The following is a 24,801-nucleotide window of genomic DNA, read 5'->3' as shown; positions in this document are numbered from 1 at the left end:
CTAAGATGCGAATCCAACCCACCAGGACAAAATAGGCTAGTCAACCAAGGTAATCTCTGTTGGAGGTTCTGCTGCCTGCAAGCCTACTGCACTTCATCTGGAGATCTTAAAGCTTATCAAATCACCGATGCTCTGGAGTCCCACCCACTACAGGAGGAAGGAGCCAGAGGTCCATGATCTAGTCCTCATTAGGGGATTGGAAGTAGAGAGGTTCAGTAACTTAAACACCTTGATGGTGTCATTTTCAGAGATCTGTCCTGGGACCAGCAGTGTGGATAACTGACTCAGTACTGAACTGATCCCATAACCCATGGACTCACTTTCAGGGCCTCTGTATCTCATGTCCGCAGTATTATTTATTTATTATCTATTATTATTATTTTTTGTATTTACACCGTTTGTCTTTGTTTATACATTGATTGTTTGTCAGTCTTTGTGTATGGTTTTGCACTGATTCTATTGTATTTCATTGTTCTTACAAAATTCCTTACAAGAAAATGAATCTCAGGGTAATGTATAGTAACATATACGTACTTTGATAATAAATTTACTTTGAACTGTGGACCTTTTCTCCTATCCCTGACAATAACCGTCTCTTCATTCATTCCCTAGTTGCCTCTTGCTAGTCCACACATATAAAATTTACGAAAGGGATGTCCATTTAAAACAGAGATGAGGAGGTATTTCTTTAGCCAGGGGGTGGTGAATCTGTGGAATTCAGTGGAGGTCAAGTCACTGAGTTTATTTAAAGCGGCGGTTGATAGGTTCTTGGTTAGTCAGCGTGTCAAAGGTTATGGGGACAAGGCAGGAGAATAGGGTTGAGAGGGAAAATAAATCAGCCATAATGGAATGATGGAGCAGACTAGATGGGCCGAGTGACCTAATTTTGCTCCTGTGTCTTGTGGTCCTATGGAAAGCTGTTTCTACTGGTAGGTGAACTAGAACTAGGGTCCATAGCCTCAAGGTACAGGGGAGTAGATTTCGGACAGAGGTGAGGAGGAACAGCATTTTCCAGAGAGCAGTGAAACTATGGAATTCTCTGCCCAGGGAGGCAGTAGAGGCTACCTCATTAAGTATATTTAAGACTTAATTTTTATTTTTTTAATTATGCATTATAATATGATTTCTGAATTACAGGGGGCAGCACAGTAGCATAGCGTGAAGCTATTATAGTGCCAGTGATCTGGATTCAATTTTGCCACTGTCTAAGGAGTTTCTGCCCATGACTGTATGCGTTACCTCACCGTCTGTCAGCTCAGTCTTATAACTGTATGGGTTACCTCCAGATGCACCAGTTTTCTCCCACATTCAAAAGTGTACGAGTTGGTAGGTTAATTGATCACGTCTGTAATTGGGCAGTGTGGGCTCACTGGGTCGGAAGGGCCTGTTATCGTTTTCCATCTCAAAATAAAAATAAGACCAAAATCTGGAAACCCTCAGCAGTTCAACTGTTTGACCTGAATTAATACCTGTTTCTCCTCTCAAAGATGCAGCCTTACCCAGATAGTATTTACAGCATTTTCATTTTATTGATACCAGATTTTTTTGTCATCTGCAGGTCTTTGATTTTAAAGGTCCAAACATTTCCTTCCCCTGTTTTAGGCACTGGCGGGAGAAATAAGCCCTTTCCTGTGCAGTGGAAGCCACCAGATACAGAGGGACTGCCAGCCAAGCGCCCTGAACTGCTTTGTTGAAGCAATGTCCCAGTGTGTCCCCCACATTTCCATCAGACCCTGCGTGCTCAAGTACCTGGGCAAGACACACAACCTCTGGTTCCGCTCCACACTCATGCTGGAACACCAGGCTTTTGAAAAGGGCTTGAGTCTTCAGATTAAACCACGTCAAACGTCAGAGTTCTACGAGCAAGAGAGCATCACTCCACCACCACAGGTAAGCTTCTCTTGTAGTCGGCAAGGATAACTTGAACTCATTTAAAGCAGTAAATGTACCAACGCAGTTGACAGGAGGGATGCCAGATGGTAATGTTTCACAGCTCTACCTGAGAGATACTAGGCAAGTAACTTAATTAATGAGGTGTGTTTAATGGAATGAGTTTGAGGAATGTTGATCAGTAGCAGGTTTAATATCACTGCGTATGTCATGAAATTAGTTGTTTTGTGCCAGCAGTACATTGCAATATATAATAATCTTTTAGAAAACTATAAATTACAATTTTATATATATAGTAAATAATGCAAAGAAAGGGCAAAAATAAATAGTGAACTCATGTTCATTGTCCATTCCGAAATCTTATGGTGGAGGAGAAGAAGCTGCTCCTGAACTGTTGAGTGTGTGTCTTCAGGCTCCAGTACCTCCTCCCTAATGGTACTAATGAGAAGCGGGTATATCCTGGGTAATGATGGAGGCCTTCTTGAGGCATCACCTCGATGATGTGGAGGCTAGTACCCATGATACAGCTGGCTGAGTTTACAACGTCCTGCAGTGTTTTCTGATCCTGTGCAGTGCGCCCTCCACACCAGACAGTGATGCAACCAGTTAGAATACTCTCCATAGTACACCTGTTGAAATTTGTGAGTCTTTGGTAACCCACCAAATCTCCTCAAACTCCTAATGAAATATAGCCATTGCTGATCCCTCTATGATGTGTTTCCCCCGAATTCCTCTTCCTGAAGTCCACAATCAATTTCTTGGTCTTATAGACATTGAGTGCAAGGTTGTTGCTGGAACACCACTCAGCCAGCTGATATATCTCACTTCAGTACACTTTGTCACCATCTGGATTTCTGCTAACATTAGCTGTCATCAACAAATGTATAGATGGCTTTTCAGCTGTGCCTAGCCACGGAGTTGTGTGTGCAGAGAGCATAGAGCAGTGAGCTAATCATGCATCCTTAAGGTGCACTAGTGTTGATTGTCAGTGAGGAGGAGATGGTATTTCCAATCTGCACTGAGTATGGGCTCATGGTGAGGAAGTCAAGGATCCAGTTGTAGCAGGACGTGCAGAGATCCACGTCTTGGAGCTCGTTGATTAGAACTGAGGTAACCAGCAGCCTGAGTTAGGCATTACTTTTGTCAGTGTGATCCAGGACTGAGCGAGAGCCAGTGAGATTGCATCTGCTGTAGATCTATTATTGTGATAGACAAACTGCAGCAGGTCCAGTCCTTGCTTAGTGGGGGAGTTGATTCTGGCCATGATCAACCTCTCAAAGCACTTCATCGCAGTAGGTGTTAGTACCAGTGGGTGATAGTCAATGAGGCAGATCACCCTGCTCTTCTTAGGCATCGGTATGATTGTCACCCTTTGGAAGCGGGTAGGAATTTCCATCTGCAGCAGTGAGAAATTGAAGATGTCTTTGAACACTCCTGCCAGTTGGTTGGCACAGGTTTTCAGAGCCGTATCAGGTATACCGTCAGGGTCTGACGCCTTGCAAGGGTTCACCCTCTCGAAAGATGTTCTCACGTTGGTCTACAAGACAAATCACAAGGTCACCAGATGCTGCAGGGATTCATACAGCTGTAGTTTTATTCTCCCTTTCGAAGTGTGCATGAAAAACAATAAGCTCACCTGGGAGTGAAGCATCGCAGTCACTCATGACGTTACGTTTCACCTTGTAGGAAATAATGGCCTGCAAAATCTGTCAGAGCTGATATGGATCCGATTCCATTTCTAACTTCAATCAAAATCGCCCTTAAAATAGCCTTCTGTAGGTTGTACCTGGATTTCTTATGTACTTCAGGATCTAGTTTCCTTTCAGACTGAGATGTGAGGAATTATATTAGAATCAGATTCAAATTTATTTAGTTATTTATCACATGCATATGTAAACGTACAGTGAAATGCCACATTTGCGTTAACAGCCAACGCAGCTGGATTTGAGGTGGTCGACCTGTACTCCTCCAGTCCATGATTAGATGTACAATGATGGTGTGCTCTCATCAGGGCTTTTCAAACAGAAATGAAATGTCTCCAGTTCTTTAAGTTGCAACTGGAAACTGGCATTGTTTGTGTACCTCTGGCAGGATATTTATGTCTGAATACACAGCCGTGTCTCTAATTTCTGCAAGCTGCCTCGTTTCACCTGTTGCTGGTGTCATTCCCAAGTGCACACTTCATGTCTGGACAAAGCCTGCCGTTCGTTTTCCTTCTTGTACAGTATCATGAAGATTTTCTGGGTACCAGTGGGGGCTGATTCTTAAAGCACTGGTAAATTCAACTCCCTCTCGCTTCCTTAATTCGCAGATTGAGCCTGTAGTAAGGAAGACAAATGCAATGTTGCCATTCATTTAGAGAGGACTAGAATATAAGAGTAAGGATGTAATGCTGAGGTTTTCTGGACCATTGGTCAGACCACACTTGGAATATTGTCAGCAGTTCTGGTTGCCTTATCAAAGAAAGGATATGCTGGCATTGGAGAGGATCCAGAGGAGGCTTGCGAAAATTATCTTGGAAATGAAAGGGTTAACATGTAAGGAATGTTTGATGTTTCTGGGCCTGTATTCACTGAAGTCCAGAAAAATGAGAGGTGGTACTTCATTGAAACCTATTAAACATTGAAAGATCTTGAAAGAGTGGATGTGGAGAAATATTTCCTGTAGTGGAAGAGCCTGGAACCAGAGGGCACATCTCAGAATAGAGGGACGTCCATTTAGAACAGAGACGAGGAGGAATTTCTTTAGCCAGAGAGTAGTGAATCTATGTAATTCATTGCCACATACGACTGTGGAGGACAACACATTTAAAGCAGAAGTTGATAGGTTCTTGATTAGTCAGGATATCAAAGGATATGGGGAGCAGGCAGGAGAATGCGGTTGAGACAGATAATAAATCAGCCATGATAGATATTATATGGTCTTTAGGCCAATCGTGCTTTTGTGGATACCATTGTGATAGCAGTGGGCAGAAGGTGGTCTCCCCTTCCACACTCTGTTCTGGTTTAATCTGTGTGTTGCTCTCTCCTTCCCCTGTTCCACTGGTATTTTTTCTCACCCTCAGTCGATCACATGCCCTGACGGCTTCCACACTGTCCACATCCATAGCAACCGCCAAGGAAGGGACTGACAACAAATGAAGAAATGTGCCATTCCAACCTGGTGAAACTTCTCACTCTTTCAGTGATCCTGATGTCTGCTTTCAACCCTTAATGTCTACAATTCGTAAAGAAAGCTTTTAACTGAGTGAGAACTTCACTCAGAGGGTGGTGAGAGTGGAAGGAGCTGCCAGCAGAAGTGGTGGAAGTAGGTTCAATTGTAACATATAAGAGAGGTTTGGATAGGCAATGGATGAGAGTGGTGTGGAGAGCAATGGTCTGAATGCTGGTAGATGGGACTAGGCAGAAGACCAGCCTACATGGACTTGATGGGCCAAATGGCCTGTTTCTGTGTTGATAGTGCTCTATGACTCTGACTATTTGCTTTCCTTGCACTGATACTGCTGGATCAGCTGAGTACTCCCAGTAGACTGTTGCTATTACTGACCTCCCTAGTGTAGCTGTTGAAGCTGCTAATGTTCGTTATGGAGTCAGAATTTTGTGGTTAATTGTCAGTGATTTAAAGTAGTGAGAAACACTTAATCAGAAAACTTTTCAAGCAGAAAAATCCTTGAATTTGTAATTCATTTGTGGCAATGATTCTGCTTTTATATTTGGGAAGTTAGTTGTCTAATGAAGGTTTATCAGTGAGGGGGGATATCGGGTGCCACAAGGAAATTTGGGTTGTGTTCCTTGGAGCAGATGAGGTTGAGAAACAGTTTAATAGCTCCTAAATTAATTATTTCAATCAACTATTAAATCTTTCTTTAGGCTTTACTGCTCTAAAGGAAATAAGACTATTTTCTAGTTTCAATCGTGATCAAGATTCCATTCCTTAATTGTCTATGAACATGACTTGCCCCATCACTGAACTGTTCCCACAATCTGTGGACTCACCCTCAAGGACCTTTCGTACCATATTCTTGATATTTATTACTTTTTAAAAATTATTATTTCTTTTGTTTTTGATTTGCACAGTTTGTTTTTTGCACATCGGTTGTTTGTCTGTCTTGATTGGTGTGGTCTTTCATTGATTCTGTTGTTGCTTTGTATTTACTGTGAATGCCTGCAAGAAAATGAATCTGAGGGTTGTATGTGGTGACATATATGTACTTTGATAATAAATTTACTTAGAACTTAGCAAAAGTAAAACACCACACCATTGTTGCCACAAATGAATTACAAGTTGAAGACTCCGTCTGCCTGGATGGTTTTTTTTGGATATTTCCCACTCCAGTCCTCTGTCCGTTACCCTGATGGCATGGTGGCATAGCGGTTAGTGTAACACTTTACAGAACCAAACATAAGATTGCAGTTCAAGTTCAACCGCTTTTTCTAAGGAGCTTGTCCATTCTCCCCATCACCATGTGCTGTAGTTTCCTCCCACATTCCAAAGACGTATGTGTTAGGGTTAATACATTGGCGCGAGAAGCAAGGTGACACTTAAGGGTTGCCCCGCAGTGCATCTTAGACTGTGTTGGTTGCTGGCGCAAACGACACATTTCACTGTGTGTTTCAATGTACATATGACAAAAAAGGTGATCTTTAATCAACACTCTTAACTCCATAACAGAGTTATGGGTCTGGTGGAGAGAGATAAAGTTTTATTTACTTTGACTGGAAGATTGGGGTTCATGTCTAGTTGAGTTTGTCATATGCACAAGTATATGTATGCGTAGGTACAATGAAAAACTTAACTTGCAGCAGCATCACGTGGGCAGTATTCACAAAAAAAACATAGATTTAAACATAAATTATATGCAATTGTTATAAGAAAACACTATTAGAAACAAAGAGAAATGTCCATTTTAGTGCACGGTGGTCAAGTTGGTTATAGTGTTGCTAAACTGTCTTGATTAAGGTTTTGCTATTTGGTTTAAGAACTGAAGTGAACCTGTTTTATGCTTTATGCAGAGTATCCTGGAGTACATTTCCAAAAGGATACTGGCAGCAGAAGCAATAGTAATGGCATAGGAACAGGAGTAGGCCATTCGACCATCTGTTTTGCCGTGTCAATTGTGGCTGATCTACACCAGGCAGTATCTTTTCTGTGCCAGTTCCCCATAGCCCTCAGTTCCCTGCTCTTTCAAAAGTATATCTGTTTAAATACCTCCAATAATCCAGCCTCTGTAACCCTCTGGGATAGAGGTCCAGAGATGCATCACCCACTTTCTAAGGAAAGTAGGCAAGAAGCAGAGTGGAATATTCTGCAGGATTATTATAGAAGTTCTAGCTGATACGGGTTATTGCAATCATATTGGACTGAAAAGCATGCACACAAAATACAGGATGAACTCAGCAGGTCACACAACATCTATGGAGAGAAATAAACAGTCAATGTTTCATAAGATCATAAAATATAGGAGCAGAATTATGCCATCCAACCCGTCGAGTCTGCTCTGCCATTTCATTATGGCTGATCCAATTTTCCTCTTAGCTCCGATCTCATTTATGTTGGCTTTGACTTTCTCATTAGCCATTATTGTGTCCTCTTTCCTTTAGAATACTTCTTCCTCTTTGGGATTTATATATCCTGTGCCTTCTGATTTGCTTCCAGAAATTCCAGCCATTGCTCATCTGCCATCAACCTGCCAGTGTTCTTTTCCAATCATTTCTGGCCAATTTCTCTCTCATGCCTCTGTAATTCCCTTTACTCCACTGTAATACTGATGCATCTGCATTTAGCTTCTCCTCAAAATTTAGGCTGAATTCAATCATATTATGATTACTTGCCCCTAAGGGTTCTTTTACCTTAAGCTCTCTAATCAATTCTGGTTCATTGCACAACACCCAATCCAGAATAGCTGATCCCCTAGTGGGCTTAACCCCAAGCTGCTCTAAAAAGTCATCTCATAGGCACTCTAGAAATTCTGTCTCCTGGAATCCAGCACCAACCTGTTTTTCCCAATCTATGTGCATATGGAAGTCCCCCATAACTATTGTAACATTGCCCTTTTGACATGCATTTTCTATCTCCCATTGTAATTTGTAGACCACATCCTTACTACTGTTTGGGGGTCTATATACAACTTCCATCAGGGTATTTTTACTTTTGCAGTTCCTTAGCCCTATCCACAATGGTTCAACACCTACTGACTCTTTATCACCTCTTTCTAACGATTTGATTTCATTTTTTTTTACCAACGCCACCCCCTCTGCCTTCCTGCCTGTCCTTTTGATACAATGTATATCCTTGGACATTAAACTCCCAGCTGTAATCTTCTTTCAGCGCATTCAAATATAACACCTTCAGTCCTGTATTCACCCTTTTCGATTTTGTCCTCCTTTTACGTTGCAACTCATTCTGTTGAATGCAATTTTGCCCTATCAATAGCCTTTGTTTGTAAACCACCTACCTCATCTTCAGCACTGTTTTGTGCGACCCTTCCTACATTTCATGCTGTGCTCCTTCAGACCTTCATCAGGATTGACCTGATGAAGTGTCTTGGTCTGAAATGTCAACTGTATAATCCCCACTGTAGATGCTGCTTGGTGTGTTGAGTTCCTCCAGAATTTTGTGGGTGCTTCTGAAGATTTACATCATCTGCAAAATCCCCTGTCATGATTTACTAGGTTGAAAAGCATTTATTCCTAAACCTTATTTTATCCAATTACTTGAACTCTTAAGCACTGTGGTATAGTAATTTGCAAGTACATTTAGTTTTTAATAAATTGGAAAATTTGGTAAGTGGGTTTATTATTGTTGTATGTACTGTTGTTCAGTTGAAAATTTGATTTGTGTACAATTTGTCACATCAGTACATTGAGGTAGTACAAGGGAAAACAATATCGGAACGCAGAGTAAAGTTTTACAGTTACAGAGGAAGTACAGGCAGACAGGTGCAAGGGCCATAACGAGGTAGATTGGGAGGTCAAGAATCTGCCTTCTGTTTGTTTGTTTTTTATTTATTTATTGAGATACAGCGCAGAATAAGCCCTCCCGCTCTTCGAGCAGTGCCACCCAGCAAGCCCCCCAATTTAACCCTATTCTAATCATGGGACAATTTACACTGACCAATTCACCTACCAACTGGTACATCTATGGGCTGTGGGAAGAAACTGGAGCACCCAGAGAAAGCTGACATGGTCATGGGGAGAACGTACAAGCTGCAGGAACTGTTCAATAGTCTTACAACAGCAGGGTACACATTCGGAAAACCCTCTGAGTGAAGGTATATTGGTTTATTTTTGTCACATGTACTGAAAAACTCACCCTGTCCATTGCACAGTGCACTGAGGTTGAACAAGGAGAAACAAACACAATAAAGTACAGCAGTTACGGAGAAAGTGCAGTGCAGGCAGACAGTAAGGTGCAAGATTATAATGAGGGAGAGTGTTACGGCAATTAGTCCATCTTATTGTACAAAGGTACATTCAGTAGTCTGACAATATCAGGGGAGAAGCTGTCCTTGAGCCTGGTGGTATGTGGTTTCAGGCTTTTGTATCTTCTGTCCGAAGAGAGTGGGGAAAAAGAGAAAATGTCCAGGGTGGGTGGGGTCAAGTAGACAAGTTGTGGTGAAACGTTGAATGTTCCTCCTTTCACAGATGTTGCTTGACTGGCTGACTCTGGCATTTTCTGTTTGTATTTCGGATTTACGTCATCTGCAGGTGTTTGAGTGATTGACTTTAATTTCTTTGCAGGAAATTTTGGATTCGCTGGCAGAGCTGTACTCCTTACTTCAGGAGGAGGACATGTGGGCTGGTCTCTGGCAAAAGCGGTGCAAGTTCCCCGAGACTGCTACAGCAATTGCCTACGAGCAGCATGGCTTCTTTGAGCAGGTACATCAGTAGCACTCCTCTAAGAGCCCTGGGATTCAGTCTGTCTCAAGCAATTCAATTTGCCTGCTTGCCTTCATTTCACAGTGAATGCTTTCTAAACTCTAGTTAATGCATATTAATAACTCTTTCTATATCAATGATTCGGATTAGATTTGCAAAGTTTTCATGGGAAATTTGTGGTCACAGCCAAAACAGAGCAGACAATCAGTCAAGAAGGCAGGCATGGTTTATCTGGAGGGGAATAAACAGACAACTTTTCAGGCCAAGGCCCTTCAGTCTGTTCAGCCGACTTATACATTCTGTGCACTGCAACAGCTGGGATATTCCAGTGGCCTGCCATTTAAATTCATCTTCCCATTCTCATTCCGACACATCAGTCCTCTACTGCCATGATGAGACCATACTCAGTTTGGAGGAGCAACACCTTATATTTTGTCTGGGTAACCTCCAGTGGACGGCATGAACATTGATTTCTCCCACCTCCCTCCTCTTGTTTTCCATTTCTCATTCTGTCTACTCTCTTAAGCCTCCTCTTCTCCTGCCTGCCCATCACCTCCATCTGGTTCCCCCTCCTCTTTCCCTTTGTCCCAAGATTCACTCTCCTCTCCTGTAAGATTCCTCCTTCCTTAGCCCTTTCCCTCTTCCACCTGTCACTTCCCAGCTTTTCACTTCATTTCTCCCCCCCACCACCACCCAAATCTACCCACCCATTCCTCTACCTGGCTTTGCCAATCTATCACCTGCCATCTTATATTCCTGTATCCCTCCCCTCCAACCCCTTCTTTTACTGTATCTTTCCCCATCCTTTCCAGTCCCGATGAAGGAAGGGTCTCAGCCCAGAACATCGACTGTTTTTATTACCATCCATGGATACTGCCTGACCTGCTGACCTCCAGCCTTCTGAGCATGTTGCTCTGGATTTCCAGTATCTGCAGAATCTCTTGTGCCTAGGCATTTCCCACCTCATTTTCATAAGTGCTTTGGGAAGTAAGTGATACGCAGGTTTCTTTAAGTGGTTCCCTGATAGACTAGCTGAAGTGGGAGGAGACGTTAGGATTCCCCCCACCAATCAGGTGTGTGGCGATTACTGCTGCACTTTATCTGTTCAGAAAAAAAATAAAGATTTACAGTTTTTGTCACATGTACATTGAAACATACAGTGAAATGTGATGTTTGCGTCCACAACCAACACAGCCCAAGCATTGAGTTGAGGGCAGCCTACAAGTGTCGCTATGCTTCTGGCATCAACATGGCATGGCCACAATTTACTAACCCTATCCTGTATGTCCGTGGAACCTGGGGGTCAACTGGAGCAGCTAGAAGAAACCCACGCATTCAAGGGCAGAACATGCAAACTTGTTACAGACGATAGCGGGAATTGAACCCTATTCACTGGCGCTTTAAGGCAGTGCGCGAACTGCTGTGTTACCATGATGCCAAGACTGCAAGCAACCCAGATTTTGCAGACTTGCTGTCGATCTCTGGCTGACTTTTGGCAAACTCCTTCCTTAGGAAGGGAGAGTATTTGCAATGATCAAGGCGTGACAATCAAAGGAGGAATCGGGACGCAACAAAGAGGATTTCTGAGCAGGGACAGCTAGTTGTCCCCTCAGGCAGAGTTGGCACAGAGTGGACCTTTATTTCTGTTATTGTTTGCAGGCTAGAGGACAGATAACAAACAAATGGAAAGCATACAGTAAAGATTTATCAGGATGTCACCAGGAGTTTGGGGACAAGCTACAACTTGATTCTTGGTGTAGGAAACTGAGGGGTGACCTTACAGCAAAGTAGAGGTGTGGTGAGCTTTCTGGGCCGTGACATCAAAGTGACTGGAGCACGACTGGTTTTTGGTGATGTTCATGTCTAGGAACTTGAAGAGTGAGGAGATTCCAGATTCGAGATTGAGTAACGTCATTCCCAGTAGAAAAGTGTAAAAGAGAACAAAATAATTGTTACTCCAGATCTTATGCAGCACAAAAAAAACACAATGTTAAAGAACACAAAAATTTAAAAAAGATATAAATAAATAAAATAGTTTATATACATTGATTTTAATGTCCATAAAGTGACGCTAGGCACAAAGGTGTCTGTATATAAAGTGATTGACTCAACCCTTTAAATTCAACACAGTTGATGTGGACAGAAGCGTGTGCACTGCCCTCACCCCCCTTTTCTAAAGTCAATGACCAGCTCTTTTGCTGTCATTGAGGTAAAAGTTATTGTCATGACACCACAACACTAAGTTCTCTATCGCCATCCTGTTCTCCAATTCAATCACTATTTGAGATGCAATCCTCTACAGTGGTATCATCTGCAAACTCGTAGGTAGCTACGCAGAATTTTTCCCAGGGTTAGGTGAGCACGAACTAAGGTATAGGCTTAAGGTGAGAGGGGAAAGATTTAATAAGAATCTGAGGGACAACTTTTTCACCCGAAGTATATGGAATGAACTGCTGGAGGAAATGATTGAAGCGGGTACTTTAACAGCATTTAAAAGTCACTTGGATAGGACAGGTTTACATGGATATGTGCTACAGTCGTGTAGCAGTTATCACAGCACTATTACAGCTCGGGGCGTCAAAGTTTGGAGTTTAATTCCGACATCTTTTGTAAGAAAGTTTTTATGTGCTCCCATTTCCTCCTACTGTCCAAGGTGTACTGGTTAGTAGGTAAATTGGTCATTATAAATTGTCCTGTGATTAGGCAAGGGTTGCTGGGCCCAGTGGTTTGGTGGGCTGGAAGGGCATGTTCTATACAGTATCTCTAAATAAGTAAATAAAATGCAAGCAAATGGAACTAGCTTAGATGGGCATCTTTATTGGTGTAAAGAGCTGGGGCTGAAGGGTCTGTTTACTTGCTGCATGACATTGTAACTGACTCTAAGCTTGAGCTGGACTATTTGCCACAGAACAAACTTTGTCACATTTGCAACTGCAGTGTAGGTTTGATAAACATGCAGAGAATGGAGGTGAAGGATTGTTCTGGGTGAAGAATGTGGTATTCGGTTTGAGTGAAGCACGGATGTCCTTAGACTTTATGTACTCTTAGCCGTAAAATTCTCTGGATGTGAACTGTGCAAAAGAGCAGCTATTAATCCTGACGAGCGATTATATTTTTAATGTTGCTTTCCGACTGGAAATCTTGTGTAACCAAGGATGTTTTGCGCAATTCAATAGGCACAGGAGACCTACGAGAAAGCCATGGACAAAGCAAGGAAGGAGAATGAACGAAACAACGCCTCGCCTGCCATATTTCCAGAGTACCAGCTGTGGGAGGACCATTGGAATCGGTAGGTATTTTGGCCACTCCGTTCTCCCCCAGGTCTTTAAACATCAGTGCTGGGCAATTTAAAGATGCTGTTCCTACTGGAAGCATGCTCTCTTCCCATTGTTTTGCCTATTGCCAAGGCAATGTCTACCCCCTCTTCCAATCACAGCCTTATCTGAGACCTTTTGATAATCACAAAATGAGTTATCACCTGGATTATTGTGTCCATTTGTGGATCACTAGCGTGTAGAGTGTTTGCCAAAAAGATTTATCAGGGTGGTACTGGAATAAAGATCTTAGACCATAATTCATAGGAGCAGAATTAGGCCTTTTGGCCCATCGAAACTGTTCCACCATTCCATTATGACTGATTTATTTTTCCTCTCAACCCCTTTCTCCTGCTTTCTCTCCTTAACCTTAACTACAGTGAATTGGAAGGTCTGGGATTATTGGTATTTGTTAAATCTGTGCATGACTATTAAAAAATCAAAATGGCTGAAGCTGTCATTATTCTTTTCCATCTTGAACAGCTGCTCAAAGGAACTAAACCAATGGGAGTCTCTGACTGAGTATGGCCAGTCCAAAGGACATGTTAATCCATACCTAGTGCTGGAATGTGCTTGGAGAGTTTCTAACTGGGCAGCTATGAAAGAAGCACTGGTGCAGGTAGGCAACTCTCGATATCCTTGCCCCGCTCCCATTCTTCTCCTTAAGCCCATCACCTCTATTGGGACATTAACCTCCAATAGTGGCTCACCAGAGTCCACTGTCCTGGGCCAGTCTAGCCCAGGTGTACTCCATCTTTGAAGATCCTTCCTCTCCCAGAGAGAAGGTCTCTGGAGATTCTGCTGATGTTTCTGTAGCTCTGGGTATCTACAGGAAGGGGTTGCTAGCCCCTTGCCCAACCCTCCTCCATTCACAGCCAGGCTTGGCATTAGCCATGGTGGAGTTTACAAGTCATTTCTGGTTTAAAATTCTTCGTGATACAAAAGATGGTAGCATAGCAGTTAGTAAAATGCTGTTTATAGCACTAGTGACCTGCGTTCAATCCTCACTGCTGTCTGCAAGGAGTTTGTATGTTCTCCGTGAGACCACATGGGTTTCCACCAGGTGCTCTAGTTTCCTCCCACAATCCAAAGATGTATGGGTTAGTAGGTTAATTGGTCACATGGGTGAAATTGGCCAGCGTAGGTTCATAGAGCTGAAGGGTTTGTTACCATGCTATATCTCTTATAAATAAAAAATAAAATCAAGAAACCCTTCCTACCCCAGTCATTTTCTTTTTCTCCCCTTGGAAGCTTTAATTAAGATGCAGAGGAGATTTGCCACGACACTGCCTAGATTAGAGAGCATTTTCTTATGAGGATAGGTTGAGTGAGCTAGGGCTTCTCTCTTTGGAGTGAAGGAGGATGAGAGATGACTTGATAGAGGTATATAAGATGTTAAGAGGAATAGTTTAAGTGGGCAGCCAGAGACTTTACCCGGGCGAAAATGATTAAAACGAGGGTATATAATTTTAAAGTGATTGGACGAAAGTATAACATGGAATGTCAGAGTAGGTTTTTTGCACAAAGAGTGTTGGGTGTGTGGAACACGCTATCAAGGAAGGCGATAGAGGCAGATACATTTTGGGACATTTAAGAGACTCGTAGATAGGTACGTGGATGATAGAAAAATAGGGGCTTATTTAGGTCGGAAGAGTTGGATTAATCTTGGAGTAGGTTAAAAGGTCGACACAACAATGTTGGCTGAAGGGCCTGTACTGTGCTATACACCGTTCTGTGATACATACTCAAGCACTGTAGCCTCCTTACCTCACTGTTACTTTTGTCAGACTGTTGGTGATGCCTCACCTCATGGCTGATCTCTGATTTCACTAGGAGCTTGAGGAGATTTGGTTTGTCATGGGTGTTATGGTAGCATGGTGGTTAGAGTAGCACTTTACAGCACCAGCTATCAGAAGATGTGCCACAGAAATATGGAATAGCTGCCTGATGTCTGGGATTTCTTTCATTTTCTTTATTCACCCTGCTTTCCAGCTGTGAGGGCCAGTAGTTGGTGGTCAGCTCTTTGTCCTCGATACAGTATTGAGTGATAGTCCTACCCTGTGGCAACCATGTGCAGTTCAGCAGCTCCCCTGTGATTCCAGCTTGACAATGGTATCAAATGATATCTTGCCTTGGGATTAAAGGATGCATTTTGCCCTTCGGTAAGGACTTGCCTGGTACTCGTATTGATGCAATCACAAAATAGGCATGCCAATGGCTGTACTTCATTAGGAGTTTGAGGATGTTTAGTATGTCATGGGTGGCACCGTAGCGTAGTGGTAGTGTAACACTTTACAGTGGCAGAGATCAGAAGATCAGGGTTCAATTCCTGCCACTGTCTGTAAGGAGTTTATACGTTCTCCCTGTGACCACGTGGGTTCCCTCCAGGTGCTCCGGTTTCCTCCCACATCCAACAATGGTGTTCGGGTTAGAGTTAGTAAGTTGCAGAAATGCTATGTCGGTGCCAGAAGCGTGGTAACCAATAGGAGGAAGGGAAAGAGGAGGGGACACGGGGAAATGACAGGCAGCTGAGAAGAAGTGAAGGGTCAGAGTAGAGAATAGAGGAGACGCGGGGGAGGAATAGTTCACCAGAAGGAGAAATCAATATAAATACCATCAGGTGGGAGGCTTCCTGGACAAAATATCAGAATATAAGGTATTGCTCCTCCACTCTGTGGGTGACCTCATCTTGGCACAAGAGGAGGGCGTGTTCATGGACCATTCAGATGCATGATGGCCGAGGAGAAGGAACTGTTTTTAAGACGTTGAATGTGGTTCTTCAGGCTCCTCTACCTCCTCGCTGACATTGCTATGAGAAGAGGACTCGTCCTGCATGGCGAGTGTCCTTAATGATTGATGCAGCGAGTCAGGCTAACAGATGCTCAGTACTGGAGTGGATTTCTCTGTCGTTTCAGAGACCCTGCAGTATGGCATTGGGATTATACACATGGTGCACATCCAGATGAGTTTAAGAAACAGAATGGTGACTGGTTATGAATCTTGGAGGAGACATTCTTGCTCTCCTGACAGCCATGGCTTAGTTGGGATTGGGTGAGTTGGTCTTCAAGGCTTCCTTTCATCCTCTTGGCGGTGAAAATCACTGACACCTTCTGAGCCGTTGAATAATTAACGCTGTGCTGCTGACGTGATTGTCTTCCCACTTGCCTGGATGTACGCTACAAGGGAGAGTTGTGCTCCCTGATGTTCTGTTTGCTCATCTGAAAATTGATTGTATTTATGTGAATGCCCTTGAATAATTGCGTGAATGTCTGTTCGTTACCAACTTGTTATCTGTAACACCATGCCGGTGTTGGGAAAACTGAGTACAGTTTCTGCAGGGTAACCTCCCGCCCTCTGTAATGTTTTTGATCACTTTTCCCAGGGTCAAACTGTCTATTACTAGGGACGTGCATTTAAGCTGAGAATGAGTAAGTTCAATGAAGATGTGCAAGGGCAAGTATTCTTTACACAGACTGGTGGGTGCGTTGAATGTGGAGGCAGATACATAGAGGAGTTTAAGCAGTTCTTAGATAGGGATGTGAATGTGCAGAGGAAGGAAGGGATATGGACATTGTGTAGGCAAAAAGTATTAGTTTAGTTAGGCATTTAATTATTGGTTTAATTAACTTGCACAACGTTGTGAGCTGAAGGCCTGTTTCTGTCTGTAGTGTTATACATTCCACTTTAAAGCCCTAGTTCATTCAACCTTTCCTCACAAGGTATTACTCACTCACTCTGTCATTATGTGCTGTGTCGTATGATGTGGGTGATCTTGGTCTCATGACCATGACTATTTTTGGCAAATTTTTCTACAGACCTTCTCCCATGGCTTTATGTGACCCTGATTGGGGTGGGGGGGGCCGGTGGTTGTGTCTAGGCAGGTGCTACACCTTGCCCAAGGGTGACCTGCAGGCTAACGGAGAGAAGGAGTACCTTACACTTCCTTTGGTTAAGATGTATCTTCACCCCACCACCCAAAGATACTATTATGACTATATGATCTTTTGTGGCCTCCAGGGAGAGTCTTGCAGCATGTGTTTGAGTGAGTAAATCTGGTGATAAGTAAAACACAGTGTTGGGAATATTCGGGCAGGTTCCAGCATTGCGTTATCGACCCTCTGTTTCTCCTCCATTTACTGAGTGTTTGCTTGCATGAGTCAGGTTTTTCCAATGAGCATGTTTTTCAGCCTTTGTTAATGAGACAATAAACAGCAGCAGTACACAGTGTTATTAAATGACTACAGGCTGATGTAAATAAGTATTATTTTCTTTGTTTTCCATTTTCACAACTAAATTAAGAAGTTCAGAGCAAGGTTACGAAGCCGATTGGCACGAAAGGCTCGAAGCTATATTGGTGTTTATTCTGTTTATCTGGGATTGAATTAGCTTGTTTCTGTTTAATATTTCATTCACCCTACTTTTACTGGAACTGATGAGAGCAGGCGTTGTATGTTGCTAAAAAGACAATTCTGATCAAACTAAGGCGTGCTTTGTTACCTTTCTGGCACGTGCTTCCTTGTCTCCAGTTGTGTGCTCCTGAATCAGGATTTATTAACACTGATGTGAGATTTGTTGTTTACTGGCAGCACTACAGTGTAAGATGATACACTCAGTAGCCACAATATAGGTACCTCCTGTACCTAATGAAGTGGCCATGGGTGTATGTTTGTGGTCTTCTGCTGCTGTAGGCCATCCACTTCAAGGTTTGACGTGTTGTGTGTTAGAGATGCTCTTCTGCACACCACTGTAGTAACATGTGATTATTTGAGTTACTGTCACCTTCCTGTCAGCTTGAACCAGTCTGTCTATTCTCCTTTGACCTCTGTCTTTAACAGGGAGTTTTCGCCCACAAGACTGCCACTCACTAGAATTTTTTTTTGTTTTTCATACCATTCTCTGTAAACTCTAGGGACCATTGTCCGTGAAAATTCCAGGAGTTCGGCTGTTTCTGAGATACTCAGACAACCCTGTCTGGCACCAACAATCACTTCACAGTCACAGCCACTTAGATCACACTTCTTCCTTGTCCTGTTGTTTGGTCTAAAAAAAACTGAACCTCTTGACTATGTCTGCATGCTTTTATGCGTTGAGTCGCTGCCGCATAATTTGCATTAACAAGTAGTTGTACAGGGGCACCTAATAAAGCGGCCAATGAGTGTAGGCTAAGGTTTTTTAAAAAAATACAAAAAGAGGAATAGCGAGGTAGTACTCGTGGGTCCATGGGCCATTCAGAAATCTTATGACCGAGGGAATTAAGCTGTTCCTAAAATGTTGAATGTGGGTCTTCAGGGTCCTGTACCTCCTCCCTGGTGGGAGTAATGAGAAGAGGGTGTGTCCGGGATGGTGAGGGTCCTTCATGATGGATTCGACCTTGAGGAGTTACCTTTGGAAGATGTCCTTTGAAACTAGGGAGTGTTGTGTGCCTGATGGATCTGGCTGAGTCTACAGCCTCCTGTGATCCTCCACACCAGACGGTGATGCAACCAGTCAGAATGCTCTCCAACGTACGGCTGTAGACATTTGTTAGAGTTTTTGGGAGATTCCTCATTTGGTTTCAGAAAAAGTTCATGTTGCCATTATCTCATGGTTTGTGTTGGAAAGTCGTTCCTGTACGGGCAAGATTGGGTAATTCACTGGTTAAGTTACTGGACTAGTATCGAGACTGCCCAGAAGAAGGCAATGGCAAACCAAGAACCATCACAGTCATGAGACAATGAACACCTATATCATATGACATGGCACATAATGATGATGATAGTCACAGGACAATTTACAATGGCCAATTTGCCTCTCACCAGTACATGTGGTTAGAACGTGGGAGGAAATGGAGGACCTGGAGGAAACCCACGTGCACATAGTTACACAGTCCTGACGAAGGGTCTCGGCCTGAAACATCGACTGCACCTCTTCCTATAGATGCTGCTTGGCCTGCTGCGTTCACCAGCAACTTTGATGTATGTTGCTTGAATTTCCAGCATCTGCAGAATTCCTGTTGTTTGCACATAGTTACAAGCTCCTTACTTATAGATGATGTTGGAAGTGAACTCCAAACACCAACACCCTGAACTGTAAAAGCATTGCACTAACATAGTTGGGAGATTGAGTTCAAGAGCCACGAGGTAATGTTGTAGCTCTAAAAAACTGGTTAGACCACACTTAGAGTATTGTGTTCATTTCTGGTCATCTCATTATAGGAAGGATGTGGAAGCACTAGGGAGCATGCGGAGTGTTTTATGTTCCTAACTCTGCATCTTCCATCACCATCCATTTACACTAATCCTCCATTATTCTTGATTGTTCTAATCTCCCCACTTTCCCCCTCAGATTCTACCCCTCACTTACACACAATTTACCATGGCCAATTAGCCTATGAACCTCTGGGTGGAGATTTGTGAAGAAGAAGTCAGAGAGAGAACGTGCAGACTCCACACAGACAGCATGTGAGGTCAGGATCGAACACTGGTCTCTGGCACTACCAAATATGCCGTTGAACAGTGGGGTGACATGGTACTATGTTATCTCCCTTAACTATGGTTTCTGTTGGGTGTTTGGGTGTCCTTCCATCCCAAAGACATGCATTGTAAGTGTTATTAAGTACATGGCAAAATAATCACAGGGAGAAGGAGAGAGAGAAGATATCAGCCATGACCAAGTGGTAGACCAGTCTCGATGGCCTCCTTCTGCATCTTATAGTTCCTCACCGCGCCTTGTTTGGAGCAGTCTTTAGCGTTTGTCTGTTTTACAAGGCTAAGTTGCTAGCTCAACACTCAACCCAGCATGAGGGGAAAGCGCACAAGGAGCCAGCTAGATTTGAACCTGGGGCCTCTCAGCCTGAAGCCTGGTGCCAATGCTACCGCACCACCAGCTGGCTAATATGTTTTATGGTCTTGAGGAAATATGAGGGAGAATGGGATGTACAGCATTGCTGACATGGATTCAATGGGCAGATCAGCCTTCGTTAAGTACCGATGAGGAAAGATGTTATGTCCTCTCATTCAGGAGTCCTAACACACAAAATAGTTTCTCTCCATCTGACCGAGTAAATCCTGTAGTCACGTGACCACCTTGATCATCCTTTAACCTCCTTGACCCCAGGAAGTAAGGTCTACGCAACTTGTTGTCAGTGTGGATCCTTTCAGCCCCAGTTGTTATTCTTGGCCATTAAACAAGCTCTGGAGGAATTCAGCAGGTCAGGCAGCATCCGTAGAGGGAAACGGATAGTTGATATTTCAGTTTGAGTCCCTTCATCTGAACTGCAATTTCCTCCACAAATGCTGACCCTCCACTGAGTTCCTCCTGCAGTTTGTTGCTCCAGATTCCAGCATCTGCGGCCACTGGTATCTCCCCACCCTATTCTTCCTGAGATCTGGTCACCAGGTTGGAGCTCAATGCTTCCAATAGAATAAGGTTGAAGATTAGCTTTATTTGTCAGACATACATCGAAACATAGAGTGTAACGTATCTGTTGCGACAACAATCAACGCAATCCAAGAATGTGCTGGGTGAGAGGCAGGTGTCACCATGCTTTCAACGCCAACGTAGCATGCCAACAACTCATTCACCCTAAGCCACATGTGTTTGAAATGTGGGAGGAAACTGGAGCACCCGGGAAAACTCATCCAGTCACAGGGAGAATGTACCGACAGTGGTGGGAATTGAACCCTGACTGCTGGTGCTGTAATTGCACGATACTACCGTTCCTCCCAAGAAATGGACCTTCAAATGCTGCCATGCTTCCAGCGCCAAAATAGCATGCCCACAGCTTACTACTCTTAGCTGTACATCTTTGGAATATGAGAGGGAATCAGAGCACCCGGAGGAAATGCACGGGCAGAACATGCAAACTCCTTATAGACAGTGGTGGGAATTGAACCATAATCAGTGATCACTGGGGCTGTAAAGTGATTGTAACCACTCTGTTACTATGGCGCACCTAGCTTTGTACAACAACACTACACTACCTATCGCTGTTGTGGTGAGACAGCTGAACTCATTAGGAACTATCACAAACCAGTTAGTGAGGAGATCACTTTTGAAAAGCGCAACACAGATACGTCTCAGTGAAAATTATTTTGCATTCAGGGTGTCTCATCTGCCTCTACATGTGGACTCATTTGTCATGACTTACTCTCTGCGTCTGGTGTGTGGAACCTTGAAGCGTAATGCTCCAGAGACAGCCTAAGCTCTCTTCCCTCGGTTCTAAATTTAGTCTGTCACAGATCTGTGCGCCCTTCCTGTGGTGTAATTTAAAATTTCTCATGTGACAATGCCTTAACCCAGTAGTGCCTGTTCTTTTTGTTTGAGGAGAATTAGTACATTCAGCCAGTCACCCAGAGAAGGAGGCAGTGGTGAAAGATGTTCGATATACATCTGCCTTTCTCATGCACCTTAGGGTCATAGAACACTACAGCACAGAAACAGGCCCTTTGGCCCATCTAGTCCATGCCAAACCATTAATCTGCCTAGTCCAATCAACCTGCACCGGGACAAAGCCTTCCATACCCCTCCCATCCATGTACCTAAGCAGATTTCCGTTAAATCTGATAATAAATGTACTTTGAATCTTTGAAATTGACCCTGTATCCACCACTTGAGCTAGCAGCTCATTGCATACTCTTACCACCCTCTGAATGAAGAAATTCCCTTTAAACATTTAACCTTTTACCCTTAACCCGTGACCTCCAGTTCTAGTCTCCCATAACGTCAGTGGAAAAAGCCTGCTTGCATTTGTCCTATCTATACCCCCATAATTTTGTAGACCTCTATCAAATCTCCCCCTCAAACTTCTACGCTCTAGGGTATAAAGACCTTCTAGTACAGTTAGTTGTTTTGACCCTCTGTTCTCACCATTTCAGAAAATGAAATGTGATATATTTAGGAGATATTTCTGCTTGGGAGATAGTAAAGGAAAATCATTGGGTTGACCTTTTGACCTTTTAACCTCCTCCAAGACCAACCTACTCTTTTCTCTTATGTAGCCCTCCATTTTTCATCTATGTGACTATCTAAAAGTCTCTTTAATGTCTCTGAAGTATCTTCATCTACCAGCACATTCCATGCACCCACCACACTCTGTTAAAAAAGAACTACCACTGACATCCCCCTGTGCTTTCCTACAATCACCTTGAAATTATGCCCTCTCAAATTGGCCATTTCTGCACTAGGAAAAAGTCTCTGGCTGTCTACTCTGTCAATGCCTCTTATCATCATATAGACCTCTTCCCAGTCACCTGTCATCCTCCTTCGCATTGTGTAGTATAGGGGTTAGCATAATGCTATTTCAGCAGTAGTTGTAGGATTGGGGTTGAAACCTTGCCTCTGTCTGTGAGGATTTTGTATGTTCATTCTTTCACTCTGTGGATTTCTTCCCAGTGCTGCAGTTTCCTCCCACATATGGGTTAGGGTTAGTAAGTTGTGGGAGTGCTATGTTGGTGCTGGAAGTAATGTGACACTCACGGGCTGCCTCCAGCACACTCTTGGACTGTGTTGGTTGTTGACGCAAATGCTGTATTTCACTGTATGTTTCGGTACGTGTGACAAATAAGGCTGATCTTTATCACTTTTCAAAGAGCTTCACAGCAGAGTAATACAGAAGGAGAGGCAGAAACGAGAAAGCTAACCTCAGAAAGGTTAGTGGGAAACTTTAGAGAGGGTGCAGAGGAAATTTACCCGGATGCTGTCTGGATTGGAGAGCGTGGATAGCTTAAGTGAGCTGGGGCTTTGCTCTTTGGAGTGAGGGATGAGGAAAGGCAATTTCATAGAGTTTACAAAATGACAAGGGGCATGGGTGGAATGGACAATCAGAGACTTTTTCCCAGGGTGAAAAAACCTGATACCAAAGGAGATAATTTCAAGGTGTTTGGAGGAAAATATAGAGGCGATGTCTGAGGTAAGTTTTTTTTTACACAGAGAGTGGTGGGTGTGTAGAACACATTGCTGGGGGTGGTGGTAGAGGCAGATACATTAGTGGCATTAAAGGGACTCTTAAAAAGGCACATGGATGATAGAAAAATGGAGGCTTATGTAGGAGGGAAGGGTTAGATTGATCTTAGAGTAGGTTAAAATGTTTGCAGAACATTGTGGCTGTGCTGTACTGTTGTATGGTCTGTGTTTTACAAATAATATTCTATAGAAAGACCAGAGAAAAATAATTCTGCCTCATCTCATGGTGACCTCTGATTTTCAAAGAGTGGTTCCTTGTTCCTGTTTCTTCCACAAGGGAAACATTCTCTCCACATCTACTGTAACATGACGCTCAGCATCTTCATTCTAGTTGGTCCTTGCAGTTTTTCTTTAGCATATGTATGTTCTCTTCCATTTTGAGTTTTGTTAATGAATCTGCTTCAGCCTGCCAGTTGGTTAGTGCATGAAATGTGCACAAAAAATTTTCAACCAAACTCCTCAATGCCCTAGTTTCATTTGATAATGATCTTGTATTCCTCCTCTCTGTTACTCATCCTCCCTGCCAGTGGGATCAGCTCCATCAAAACCCTTCCTGGTTTTGAGAGACCATTATGTGTTTGAGTAGCTGGATGCTGTTGCTTTTGTGTGATAGGACTAATTTACTCAACTAGAAACACAAGGGATTCTGCAGATACTGGAAATGGAGAGGTAATGGGGGACAAGGAAAGGGTGGAAGAACTTTTATAAGTATTTTATGTCAGTCTTCACTGTGGAAGACACTAGCAGTATGCCAGAAATTCGAGAGTGACAGGAGCAGAAATGAGTGTAGTTATTATTACTAAGGAGAAGGTGCTTGGGAAACTGAAAGGTCTGAAGGTAGATAAGTCACCTGAACCAGATGAACTATACCCCAGCTTTCTGAAGGAGGTGGCTGAAGAGATTGTGGAGGCATTAGTAATGATCTTTCAAGAATCAGTAGATTCTAAGTGGTCCTGGGGACTGGAAAGTTGTAAATGTTACTCCGCTCTTTAAAACGGGAGGAAGGCAGAAGAAAGGAAGTAGTAGGCCAGTCAGCCTGACTTCAGTGGTTGGGAAGATGTTAGAGTACATTAGTTGTAACACGAGAGGTTCTGCAGATGCTGGAGATCTTGAGCAATACACACAGAATGTTGAGGGTCAGACAGCGTCAACTGAGAGGAACAAACAGTCAATATTTTGGGCCAAGATTGGCAAGGAAGGGGGCAAAAGCCAGAATGAGAAGGTGTGGGGAGGAGGGGGAGTACAAGCTGACTGGTGATAGGTGAGGGGGTAGACAGGTGGGTGGGGAGAGTGAATGAAGCAGGATATTGGGAGAGGGTAGTTGGAAAAGGTAAAGGGCTGAAGAAGGAGGAATCCGAAAGGCAAAGATGGAAGAGTAACATCTGTGCTTTTGAGATTTTCCTCGACAATATTGGCCTGCAGTTTAAAGAGGAATTTTATCATTGAGTAATGTAAAATGAGCAGACCATGTCATTCAGATATTCAGTAAATTAGTGATGGAGCTGCTTTACATTGTACATTTTCACAGGCCATTTGACTCATCAAGTCTGTGCGGACCATCAACCACCCATTTATTTTAATTCTACGCTCTTATCCCACCTCCTCATAATCTCTCCATGCGATTTTCCCCCTCACCTGCCCGTGAGGAGCAATTCTCCACATGATTCTTCCCTCTCACCTGCATACTGGGGGCAACTCTCTGTACAATTCTCCCCTCACCTGCATACTGGGGGCAATTTACAGCTGCCAGTTAAACTACTAATGATGTCTTTGGGATG

The 24,801-nt window shown here is 43.3% G+C and overlaps 1 protein-coding gene across 2 annotated transcripts in view; it reads left to right on the top strand.

Annotated features, from left to right (window-relative positions):
• trrap (transformation/transcription domain-associated protein) overlaps nt 1-24,801 on the top strand; it is a 317,959-nt gene that overhangs the window by 203,080 nt on the left and 90,078 nt on the right. For both annotated transcript variants that reach the window (XM_063059362.1, XM_063059361.1), the window contains exons 53-56: nt 1,603-1,890; nt 9,630-9,767; nt 12,944-13,056; nt 13,565-13,700. In XM_063059362.1, the coding sequence (XP_062915432.1) occupies nt 1,603-1,890; nt 9,630-9,767; nt 12,944-13,056; nt 13,565-13,700 (675 nt within the window). The remainder of the gene's footprint in view (nt 1-1,602; nt 1,891-9,629; nt 9,768-12,943; nt 13,057-13,564; nt 13,701-24,801) is intronic.

Source organism: Mobula hypostoma, chromosome 9, assembly GCF_963921235.1.
Source record: "Mobula hypostoma chromosome 9, sMobHyp1.1, whole genome shotgun sequence".
Lineage (NCBI taxonomy): Eukaryota > Metazoa > Chordata > Chondrichthyes > Myliobatiformes > Myliobatidae > Mobula > Mobula hypostoma.
The sequence above is the reverse complement of the archived record's forward strand: the minus strand, read 5'-3'. Positions and strand labels throughout refer to the sequence as shown.